The sequence below is a fragment of the Balearica regulorum genome, chromosome 10, assembly GCF_011004875.1.
Source record: "Balearica regulorum gibbericeps isolate bBalReg1 chromosome 10, bBalReg1.pri, whole genome shotgun sequence".
NCBI classification, from domain to species: Eukaryota; Metazoa; Chordata; class Aves; order Gruiformes; family Gruidae; genus Balearica; species Balearica regulorum.
This window is the reverse complement of record NC_046193.1, coordinates 14,418,708-14,431,493: the sequence shown is the minus strand read 5'-3', so window position 1 is coordinate 14,431,493 and position 12,786 is coordinate 14,418,708. Positions and strand designations below refer to the sequence as shown.

The window sequence follows — 12,786 nt, the reverse complement described above, 5'->3', positions numbered from 1 at the left end:
ATTCTGAAGTGATGTGTAAGAAGTTTTTGGATGTCTTGTGTCAGAGCCAGGAGTACGAGTCAGAAGTTTAAGCTTCTAACTGCTTCCTCTTCTTTAAGCACTTGACAAAAACTATTACTTAAGATTTCTTTTCTATATTTTAATATTTAAATCAAAATTGACTCAAAATCACAAAGAACAAGTGGTTTAACACCTTTTTTTTGCTTCAGAATTCATTATAAAATTTGATCTGTAATCACCTCTGCAAATTAAACAGCAACAACTGCATTAGAAGTCATTCTAGAATGAGACTAGAACAGGTGAGACTGCAGTTAGGGAAGCTGGTTGTTATTAAGTCAGTAGGCTATAATAAAAATTAAGGCACTCCTCTCTACTCATTCACAGTTCTTTGTGCATAAAAATTAGCAGATGCTTGTGAACTAGGTGGTACACTAAATGTACAACCATACTATAGAGGGCTCGTTACAGCAGTCTGAGCTATTAGTGCATATTTGAAAACTGCAAAGACAGCGTGATACATGTAAAATCTAACGTCATGAGGGGGGAAGAGGCTTTCTGAATACTAAAGCAGCACGTTTTACATGTTGATCTTAGCCACTGCTATTGAAACCTAGTAAAATACGTCTTTTTTTCCAAATGCAGGAAGTTGAAAATTGTGATATCATTGCCTTAGAAAAAAAACAATTGAAGGGTAGTTTTTAAAAGTTTCGAATAATGTCACTCATTTCCTGAGGCTCTTGAAAAAACTAGTCCAAAATACTTGTAAAATAAATGGTGTTACTTACATGTTCATCTTTCAAGTCTTTTATTAATTAAAAGCAAAGTGAGATTTCTATGTATTTACAACATAGATTTTTTTTAATGTACAATAGACAGTGATCTAATAGATTATTTTAAACCAGCATAATTTTCTAATATAAAAAGAGTTTATTTGAAAAGCCTTGGGGCATCTGACTATAGATGGTCTTCATGTAGAGACTGAAAAATAATCTCTTCTGGAACAAGTAGGTGCAAGCCATGAATGTACAAGATGTGTTAAGTCCCTGCTGTTCACTGGTTCCTAGTACAAAGTACTGTTTAGGATATTAACTGGAGTTTGGTAGCTTAACTAGCTATCTTCAGTAAACTGTAAAAACCACAGCAAGCCATAAGAATATAGCTGTTTCTCCTGACGTTCCCATTCTTCTTTCTTTTGCCTTCATTTATGGTCATTCAGACATTTTTTCCCCCTCAAAGCTGCTGTATCTGCCTGAAATGATAATTATCTCTAATGAAACTAAAAGGAGTAGAATACCATAATAAACTTGCTGTCTTAGGTGACGGCAAGCATTTTATTATTGCAGTGTGGCTTTATTATTACATTTTTAGTATTTTTTTATTGAGGCTTTTTTAATACAGTTGCTGGTAACTTTGTTTTATGGAGCCAGAAAGTTTCAAGATCTAGCGAATAAACCACACCACACTACCTTTAATGAAGATAAGGGAGTATTGCATACTTGAGCAATTCTCCTTTTCTCAGATGCTATTTGAGATTGGGTTTAATCAATCAAATTGACATTTTTTTTTCTATACCATCATTCCAAACAGTAAAACATAAGTTAACAATAAGAGTATAAAAATGGCCTTTTCATGTTTATCTGGTGCACTCAATCTTTAAGTCCATTTCTGTAGTTTATTGTTTGTTTTAAAATTGGCAGATTAGTACTGCCTGTATTCAGATATCTTCATACATTTTTCATGTCACACTATTTTTCATCAGACCCATAGTTTGAAACTGAGATTTAAACCATAAGTTCTGTACATAAAAAAGTGTAGAATTTCAGCAATAAAGAAGCAGCAGATTGTAATATTATGAACTTTTCACCATCTATGTGTGATTATTTTTTTTAAATGTTGGCCACAAAAAATGCCTATAGAAAAAGATCAATAGTCAAATTTAATAAAATTATGTTTTCCTAGCATGAAATTCCAGTGAACAGTTTCAAATCTTTACAGCTAAATAGTTTCAGATTTGCAAATTGCAGACTTGCATGTCATACATCATAGCCTGCAGATTTTTTGAGCTGTGCTCTGGAAATGTTTTGATTAACCTTGCCTCGCTTAGAAAGCAGCCTGAGCATTTTCATTGCATCCTCGTCACTCTTCCAACTGTATAAATCTGATAAGCAGAATGTTTCTGTATTAGAGAAACTTATTTTGTGGTACCACTTCCAGGGAAAGAAAGAGTGATCAGGGTAAAATACAATTTACATATTTGGCATTAAAATAAACATTGTATGTTGCAGATGAATGGGTGTTTCCAGAAAGTTTTCCTGAGACTATTCAGCTGGATAGGAGTGAGCAGTTCGTAGCTACTGAACATCCAGCCTGCCATAATTTAACCTCACCACAGAATGTCTCTGTTGAACATCACAGCGCTGAAACAGGTGATCACCAAGTGAGTAATAAAGAGATTTTCACATTTTCATCAAGACCTCGATCAGCTCCTCATGGGAAGTCTCCAAATATGTCACCAGAATGTTGCATTTTCCCTTTGGATTTGAAGCAAGACAGTAATGGAGTACATGGGAAAAACCAAATTGAAGATAACTTTCAAGGAACTGACAGCAGTGAAGAGGTAGGCCACTTTGTACATTTAATTCTTGATAAAGTAGTCTTCATCTGAAAACTCCTAGGATGAGATTCTGTCTGGAAGCTAGACAGAGAGGATAAATCATCTTTTCCCCATATACCTACAGGTAGATTTGTCTTTGTCAGGTTGCTGTGTCTAACTGGGTACAAATGTGAAAATGCAGGTATAGCCTCTGGAACGAGTGGACGAAAGAAACCTGACTCTGTCAGCCCCTGTGCTAACAGAGATGTGAGTACGTCATGCGTCATTACAACAAAAAACATTTTAGGAAAGCTTGCATCATAGATTTGAGCGAGACATACATCCATTACGGTTGAGCAAGAGTGCAGTAAATAAAGCGTCATTGTGCCTTTTAAAGCAAACTGTAAGCAGGGACTATTTGCTCACCAACATTGTCGAAAGTGAATTAAGAAATTTCAGTTTTTTAATGTCACTTGATGATTGGTATTTCTGCTATATATCCTGTCTGAGTTGTGTCACCATCACCAACTTTAATTCTTTTACAATGTGGAAATCTTTCTGCAATAAAATTAATGAAAGAAAATGGACATTTATTAAAAACAAATACATCAACTGATACTACATAGAAATTCACCAAATTGTCAATGCACTGAATAGTTGGATTGTGTCATTACAGTAGTAGCTAAAAGTTTCTACCTTTATGAACATTCTAGTGTATTTAATTTTTAATTATAAAATCTGTTTCTTGGCATTCTAATTTGTTGCTTATAGCTGAGAAATAAAATGTAGCCAAGTTACATAATAGCAAGATGGACTGAACCTAACAGAAATATTGCTTTATAGTCTGTATTTCTGAGAAACCAAATTGCTGTTGCTAGGTACAAGAAATAAAAATTTTCTCAGGGGTTTGTTTCTGTAGTTGTGGGGGTTTTCCCATTATCTGGGGCATTGTATTATTTATTAATGTAAACCCATAAGACTTTGTTATTTCAAACAAAGTTCCAGAATTTCAGAATTATGCAAGTCAGTAGTTCATGAGCAGTGCTATATGGGATACCATTCTGAAGATACAGAACTGTTTGGATTTCAAAGAATTTCTTTGTTATAGTCAAGAAAAGCCAGAGAGGTTACTGTAGAAGCTAGGTTAAGAAAATATTTCCATAACATAAGAATTATGGAAGTTTTCCAGCACTGTCATTTACTCAACTTCAGTAGTTTCCGATTTGATTGTGCTTTTTTTTTTTTTTTGGCGGGGTGGTGGTAGTATTAAAGTCCTTTGTAAAGATACATCTCCAAAGCAGTGTAAAAATGGCAAACCAAAAGTTTAGAGGTACTAAACAGTAAAGGCCACGGTATGGTAAGTGAGTGAAAATAAAGTGTCTTTCAAAACACAGTGTGTATGGCATACTTTACTGAACTATAAAACAAGATAAATTTATATAAATTAATCAAAAGCTAAATTCAATCATTAAGCTTTGCTAGTGCTTAAACTTTTATTGAAGAAGATAGCTAACCTTCCATGGTATTGTCCTACCCCAGAGATCCAGTGCCAAGCACACCAAGAAAAAGCAAGTACTCCTGCTTTTACAGCAGAACAACACTGGCGCACAGCATTAACGGCCATTCTAGAGGGCTGATGCAAGAGAGACTAATAGAAGATCCTTATCTTCTTTTAAAAAATTGAAGGCATTATACAAACTAAAGAACTTTGACTATGTGCTGGAGGTGTGCTAGGGAACAGCCTTTGTTTCATTCGTTATCTTTGGATGCAAACTACATTAAGTAGTATCAGCACTGCAGCTGGAGATGCATTAGACTGACAAAGCTAGAAGATAATTACATTAAACAAATCTACAGCATGCTAACAAATTATCAAGAGGTTTTTTTCTCAGTCTAACTACTACATTAGTAATTCATAGTTAAGCCTTTCTTTCATGTGAAAGAAGTCACTGAACCAACAAATTACTTAGCAGTCATATTTTGCCCATATTCATCCTCTTCGTTGTATAGATACATTCTGTGTTGCTTCTTGAAGTCAGCTTTGTACTGATAGTCTGGATACACATTTAATATTCAGATTGCTCTACTTTGCATTACTGAAGTAAACTAAAAAGCAGTTTTATTTCAAGCACTGAAAGTACAGGAAAGAGGATCCTGGAAAAGCCATGATAGCTGAACATGACTGCTAACTTAATAGTATCTATTTTGACAGAGTTTAAGGTATCTTTGGAAAATTAACAAAATTACTTAGCCCAACTGTAACATGTTTCCCAGTTTACTTCACATATATGACAAAATATTTGACTAGGTTATGCTGAATCTTACGGTGCTTCTTAAAAAATGTTAATCTTACATGTTGAAATAAGCCACATTCCTAAAGGTTTTCACACTATTATTGTTTCTCATGATTGTTATGTTACAGCTTTTTTTGAAATTTAAATACATTGTGTATAACACACAAGGATATGTACATGCTCTTGAACTATATCAAATAAGATAGATATCTCAACCTAGATAAGCATGTGAGCATAAATTGCCTTTCTCTTGGAAAATATAAGTAAAACTTTGAAGTTCATCGGTGAAGCCTTCAATGAAGAAATTGAGAATTTTTCTGTCCTTACACAATTCAAAGAATAAAGGAATAAGATTAAATAAGATAATGTACCCTTGTAAGGGCTGATGGATCATTTCACTCTGATACCTCAGTATTAAAGCTCAGCATACATAGGGACTATATCCTCTCTGCTCCTAGTAGGTGGCCCTCTACAGTCATTAGAATGATCTTCTTAAAATTACAACCCAGCAAGAGCAATCAGTTTTATGTATCCAGAACTGCCCATCTGCATGTTCTTTCAAGGAATACAATACAACAGTGGAAGTGCTCATTCCTCAGGAAAATCATTCTCATCTTCAGTTTTACATATGCTGCACTATAGTTAATCAAGCAAACTTGACTGATGTTTCTAGCACCATTTCATGATTTAATATTTAACAAATTATTCTAGAACCTAAATATGTATGTCTGAAGAGAAATGGAAAGGTGAGAGGGATTTAAGCTTCAAATAAATGGATAACTGTGATTTATCTCTAATGTATGGGGAAAAGTACAGTGTTTTCTTTAGTAATCTTCCATCTCAAGTTAACCTAACTTAATATGGGTTTCCAGCACAGATTTTAAGATGACTTATGCCATAAAAAAAAAAAAAAAAAAATCCATGAAAAAGAGGGAAATACAGATTTGTGTTTCAAGGAAATTACTCAAATGTACTGGATATGATATTCAGTGATATTACCAGAGGTGAGCAAAGTGATCTCAGCAGGATTTATTTCTTCTGTGTTTAAGTTGAAGATGCAATGTGAAAATATAGAATATTAATAATTCAATAGAAAGATATTGTTGTGGACTTTTCACTTACTTTTGGTTTACAGTTGTAACAAATCTTACTGAAATGATGATTATCATGTGACACACAGGTTTGGGAGGTTACCAGCATTCTAAATTTGGGCTGACCTTTTGAAAAGTATAATCTTGTCTCCCTCTCCTTTTCTTTCTACTTTTCACTACTTGAGATGTAAGAATATGTTTATGGTATACTCAATGTCATTGCCAAGAAGAGCAGCTGGTTTTCAGAATCCTTGCAAATTTAGAATTAAGCAGCAGAGATTAAAGAACCATTTTGAAATTTTAAGGTTATGTAAAACTGTATTGTGTGATGGTGACAGGGAATCACTTTTGTTTTGTTTCCTAAATTTAGGATGACAACAATGAATTCATCCAGGGTGCTGAGAACCTTGAGATCAGCCACAGCAGGCAAGGAACATCTGATTCAGCAGTTTTTAAGGAGATCCCATTAGAGAGGATGTCATGGAGAAATGAGTACTGGAAGAATAAGGGACACAGCAAACATAACCTTGAAGAGACCATCTTATCAAAACCACAGAGTTCCACTGTGAGAAAAACAGATTCTGTTAGCTCTCAAAGAAGCTTAAAGCCTATTCTTTCTCTTTCTCCAACTGGAAGTAAATCTGAATTCTTTAAAGTAATTCCAAATGGATCTGAAAAACCTGAAGGATATGAAGGAGTTTCTGATCAGTTTAAAAGATCTGTCAGTAAAAAGTCTCTCAAGAAAATCTTAAGAGAAAACTCATGTCTGACAACACAGACTTGTGTAAGTATTTTTACGATTGTCTAGAGAAACCATATTAAATATATCTGTTTGCATGAAGTGAGAAATAATACATCTTACATCCAGATATATTCTGGTTTCATCATAACAGTATTTACTGAGCTCAGTCTGAAAGTTGATGTCGTGTTTTTTTGTGGCACACAAAATAGTATTCCAAATAAAACAGAAATCACAGACATTTATAGATAAAAAGAGGTGTGATATGAGCAACTCACATTTTGGAAATACACGAGTTGGAAAGTAGTTTTGAGCTTAAAGATTACAGAGGAAAATTGGCAGACTTTGAATTGATATATTAACAAGTGACCATAGAGTGTTAATCTAGGTACTTCGTAGTCTCTGCGACAGCCCTGAAAAATAATAAATTATGTGACTGAGGGCCAGCAGTAAGGCCGTGTCATAGGGTAAATTGCCAGGCTACTAAAGGAACTGGTACATTCACCAAAGTGTTGTTTTATTCCTAGTTTTTTTCTCCCTGGTTTCTCCTCATGGAAACATGTGGTAATTCAAAGAACAAGTTTGTCTGAAGCTAATTATGTTCTTAAATATTTCTTAATAGCTAATTCTTGTCTTTTCAGCTTATAATGACGTGCTTTGAATTGTGCTTTGAATCAGGAACTGAAGCTTAAGAATCAATTGTATTCTGTAAATCACAAATGAGACAGTATGTTACTGTTCCATGTTTTTGGATAGAATTCTTTTGGGCTTAGAATTACTGCAGATCCGTATCTTTTAACATGTGACCTCTTCTCTAAATGTGTTATGAGTAGATTAGATTTATTCCTGAACATGAGAATGGAACAGGTCAAACTTCTTCCTCAAGCTTCAGAGATCTTTTTTCAGACATCAGCTAATGAGACCAAAGAGTTACATACTCAGCATCTTCTGTCCAGCAGCAGTCAGTTGTAGATGGGTAGGGAAAAAAAAAACAATGCAAGGACAGAGCAAGCATCCAGCAATACCTCACCAGTATGCCCTGCAGGCTTCCTTCCAGCAGTGCATATCTTAGCAATTTCTTCAGTGAAAGGTGTTGTCTTTGTGGTAAAAATCTGGTGGTGGAATTTTTTTTTTCCAAAGGTTTGTGTAGTTATTTGTTGTATCCATCTGGCCTTTGCCTTGGGACAGGGAATTTCAGAGTTTAACTGCTGTTTGTAGGAAAAAAATATGTATCAACTTTTGGTTTTAATGCACTGTCTCATTTCTGGTGCTTTCTCATTCTTGTGTTGATTATAAAAAACAATGAATAATCTTATTTTAATTATTATTATTGCTTGTGCACTTACTATTTGATGACTGTATATCATATTCCCCCAAATTGTTTTTTCTACAGGTCAGGAAGTTCTAGGGTATTTAGTCCCAGGATTGCTGTTTTGTGAATTTTTTTAATCATTTTTACCCAAGGATGTTAAATCTAGTTATTGCATGATCATTCATGTAAGAGCGTTTTTTGGATAGTAATATCTTGAACCAGGTATTGCACATTGCTGGGGACCAAAAGAATAGATGCTTCTCTTTTTTGTGGCTTTATGAAGCAGTTATGTATGCTTTGGAAAAATTAACCTACGGTAATGTCTTGTAATGTGACATATACCTTGTTTGCATGATGGAAATGGACATCTTCCATCATTATTATGTTTACTGTCCTTACAGCTTTTCTTATCTGCTATAGGATATCACAGTCACCATTCCAGCCAGGGGGATATGCTGTCATTCTGCTACGGGAATTTTAATCTCTAGCAATTCTGTTACTTGTTGATACCATTAACTTTAGTCATCTGATTTGACAGCACCTGTGAAAGGGGAAACAGGAGTGACTACTTGTGTGGGACAAGGCTGCTACTGCTGGGGCAGGGTCATCGTGCAGAACAGTTCTACCTGCTGGCTTTTGGCTGCTGTGGCTGCTGAGGATGGACCATGCTGCAGCTAATTGTGGATGTATAAATCTAGGCATTGCATTAGGAAGAGCAATCCAAACTGGGCAGCGAAGAATAGGAAAGCATCTGTTCAGCTCTTCTGTGTATCTTTGGTAGGGAAATGCAGATATTGCCATGCCACTGATGCTTCAGTGGTTTTTTTTGTGAAACGAATCTCTCTTAGTAATGGTGTAGGGGCTGGGTTTTATGTTATCTCCTGTGAGAGAGTCTCTGTGATTGAGGGTTCTAGAAATCTCTTCTGTATTCTGCAAGTAGCTTACTGGATTGTGTAAAGGCCTTGCACTTTTCCTGATAAAACCAGAACATCCTTTTCCATTAAAGGTGTGGAAACTGGTTTCCCTTGGGAAGGAAGCAGATTAGGGGGAAGCAAGGGGAATAAAATACAATAATGCAGCTGAAAATCAGAAGCAGTGCTGAGACCTTATGGTGATGAAAAAAACAGTGGCTGGTGATCTTAAAGACAATAAAAAGAAAACTTTTTTTAAAAAAAGCACAGAAAATCCAACCAATAGCAGCATTTGTTCTATGTATTTATTAACTGGAAAAGACATTAGAATTGCTACTAGTGATGTAGAAAATGTGGAAGAATGCAATGCATGTGTTCTTTTGTATTTGGGATGAAGTCAATGTTTCTGTAATTTCTAGTGATAGGAACACCCCAATTGATACTGATAATCTGATTCTGGTTTTAGATGTGTTAATATCCTTGTATCTGTAAGTGCATCTTTTTTTTTTTCTTTTTTGCATTTTACATTCCCTTTCCCTCCTAGTTTTATCTATAGGAACTTATTTTTTCTAGTTTCCAGAAACTATTCAAATTTTTGATTAAATGTATTCCTCTCTTTTCCTAATTCTGTTCAGTTTTGGAAAACTTCTGCGTATAATTCAGCTATATTTATTACTAATCATAACTGTAACCTATTTGTCCATAACAAATGAAATACGTTGATTACTTTCCTGAAAGATGTTATCAGTGTTTAATGCAGCGATCAACTTTTTCCTGTAGAACATAACTAAATATAGACTACCTGGATGGATTGCAATTAAGTTTTTAAAGTGTTAGATGTATTTTACAATTTTTTTGAGACTTTGTTTTAAAAGATGAAGGAAAAGAGCTATCATTTTTCCTCTGCTTGATAAATAGTTGCTTACTAAATTAGACAGAAGAGCTATTACCATACTGGACTTGTAGCTCTAAATATATTGCACATTTAACTTGTTGCTTGTGAGTATTTTTGGCAAGGACAAAGCCTATTATCAATGTGTAGAAACTCAGGAGTGACAGACTTTGTTTTGTTACTATAAAATATAAGATGAAAGTATCTGGAAGATTTAGCGCTCATACTTCATTTGATCAAGTAATAAAACTGTCCCTTTCAGAAGCCTTTTCTTGGGGTTCTTCCTTGCATACTTCTTGTACACCACCACAGTCAAAATTTGAAGCCAAATTTGAGTGCCACTGACAGCCTTTTAAACAGTGGTTGTTTGTATCAGAAGGTGTGTTCACCTAGCACTTATAAAGTCAAATATATATTGTTATTAAGAACATTTCCAATAATTTAAAAATTAATATAATATGCTAATTGAATCTGGCCTTATTTTCACAACATACATATGTAAAGCTTTTTTCTATCTGCTTGGAGCAGTTTTGCAGGAAGAAACTAGTATTGTAGGTCCCCGCAAGCTTCAAGAAAAGAAGTGCTGACATATAATATTGTTAACTGCAGTGAGTCACTGGAGGTTTTTTTGTTGGCTGTGGGCATGTAATTATTTTATTTTCATTTTGAAACACTGTTGATTGTTTTTAAGAATTATATATGAAAGGATAGTTTTGTATGAAAGAGTGAGAGTTTACAGAGATGTAGTCTCTTCTAATCTCCTCATATGGAGGACTGGTAAAGAGAAAAAAATGCTTAACCAACTCTTCCTGCAGTCGATTTGCTAGCTACTTAATACACTTTATGGACCTGGTTGCTTGTAATGTTTTATTCATGTTTTAATAGAGTTCTCTATTATTAAGTTCAAATATTTTTAATTAAGACAGAAGTACAGCCCTCTGGGTAATATTGCAAGCATGTAGATAGCTGGTAATTAAAGTTTTCTGCGCATATAACTACATTCAAACAATTCCGAATAAATCATTTGAACCTAGAAGAATGCAAATGTCATTATATATGAAAAATATTCTTTAAACAACAGGTTTTGTCAATCTAGTAAAAGTTTTAAGTACTTAATAAAAATACTTTATCATAAGGGGAGGATATGCAAAAAGACAAGATAAGCTTTTAATTACTAAATGAAATATTAATTTTAGACAAATTTATGAGTATTGCAAAACTGCTTCTTACATCAAAAGTTTCTCCTAAATTACAAAGTGAACTTAATCTCAAATTCAATTTTCAAATTCTCTCATTGAAAATTGGCTAAGACAATATAAAATTTGTGAAGAGGTTTTTTTGTAGTAGTCATCTGAAGCTACAGAATAAATAATCCAAACTATTTCTCCTTTATTACAAGGAGTTTATTGTACAGGATGTTACAGACAGAAAATTGTCATGAGATCTATTCTCCTTGGAGTATGGTATTTCTAGAGTGAGTCCATTGCAAGAAAAGAAAACAGAATGACAATTTGAAATAAACTGGGGGGGGGGGGGAATCTATACATCTTTTTTCATAGATGCAAAGGAAAAGACAGTCAAGGTTGGGTAATGTTTTCCCTTTATTAAAAAGAGAATGAGAAAAATGTCCTTTCAATGCTTAGTGCTTTTATTCTGCATAGTGCTAGTTCATGCTGTCATTTTAATGACTGCATACCGATTGCTTCATATATGAGGTAAGAAAGATAAGCCGAAGCTTCTCTTACAATAATCAAATAAATGCAGAAGGCTTCTATATAGAAAAATTAACAGGAAATCAGCATCTTCAGTTAGACCACTAAGTTATAGCAGCTGTAGATCTGGTAGAATACTAATATATCAGAGAAAAGCTGACTTTCAAAGATGTAACATAGCAAGCTTCGTATGAAGTGAACAAATGACTCATAGTAACTAAGCCAAAAATTTACGTTTAGTAAGAGTCTAGAGAAAACATCATATATTGTTTTAGGACTAAAAATGATAGTAATAATCACACTATTCAGTAATGAAGCTTGGACCTCAAAAGCCAGAGGTAAAAAAGGGGTGGCAGCTGTGCTAACAGCTTCTGTCATCATCTTATACCTTCTAGAAAATGGCAGACTACGTTTATCTGTGCTAAAAATCCTGTTTCCTGTGATGTGTTTACCACTGATTGTCAGCTTGCAGGCATACTTCCCATCAAAGGTGGTTTATTTTGTTATTTCAGTGCTAATTTTCTTTTTGACTGGTTCTTTGCAATAGATGGCTTGAAGTGAAATCTAATATCATGGTAGTCAGAATGAAATATCAGAAATACATGGCAGAGTTGCTACTCCCACAAACTTAATGTTGGGCAGCAATCTTTACTGAATGGTACTTAATTTCTTGACTAGAGTTAAAATACCAAGTATTTTACATACTATTGAGATAATAACTGTTGATTTTTTTTATGGCAGCCGTGAAGAAATACAAATATACTACGTGTTTTTATTGTAAAACTTTTTTTTGCAAATATGTATTGAAATATTCTAGAGCTTGAGCTGAAATCAAGTTTCTGTTCATTGCATGATGCCATTACATGTATTATTAAAAAGGAAGGGTTTTTCCATCTGTCCTTGATCCAAAATTCCCTTCCAGTGTGCATCGTATTGCACATCCTATCCTTGGAGTTCAGCACTGTGAATGAATCTGTGAGCATATCCCCAGTTCAGCTTCTGGAGGGGAAGTAAGTAATGTAGTATCCTTCATTATCTGGCTTTGCTCCGATCCCAAGGACAAAAAAAGCTGGCAGGAAAGGGGATTAGTCAGACAATAATGCTTTTCTGATTCGTAGAACATACAGTTTTATTAAGGTATATGGAACTCCCTAAAACAGAAAAAAGGTACTGTGTGTCACTGAAAATAACCTTTTTTTTCAGCAGTGATGCTGTATAATCTTTTTCGTGAAAGTGAGCACT

The 12,786-nt window shown here is 34.4% G+C and overlaps 1 protein-coding gene across 13 annotated transcripts in view; it reads left to right on the top strand.

Moving 5' to 3' along the window:
- The window catches only part of CFAP20DC (CFAP20 domain containing), an 82,515-nt gene that overhangs the window by 41,617 nt on the left and 28,112 nt on the right, over positions 1-12,786 (top strand). For 11 of the 13 annotated variants that reach the window (XM_075762282.1, XM_075762286.1, XM_075762283.1 and 8 more), the window contains 2 exons: positions 2,286-2,617; positions 6,349-6,762. In XM_075762282.1, the coding sequence (XP_075618397.1) occupies positions 2,286-2,617; positions 6,349-6,762 (746 nt within the window). Of the gene's footprint in view, positions 1-2,285; positions 2,618-2,757; positions 5,055-6,348; positions 6,763-12,786 lie in introns of those variants that run through there. The other 2 variants (XM_075762294.1, XM_075762290.1) reach the window with 2 other exon arrangements.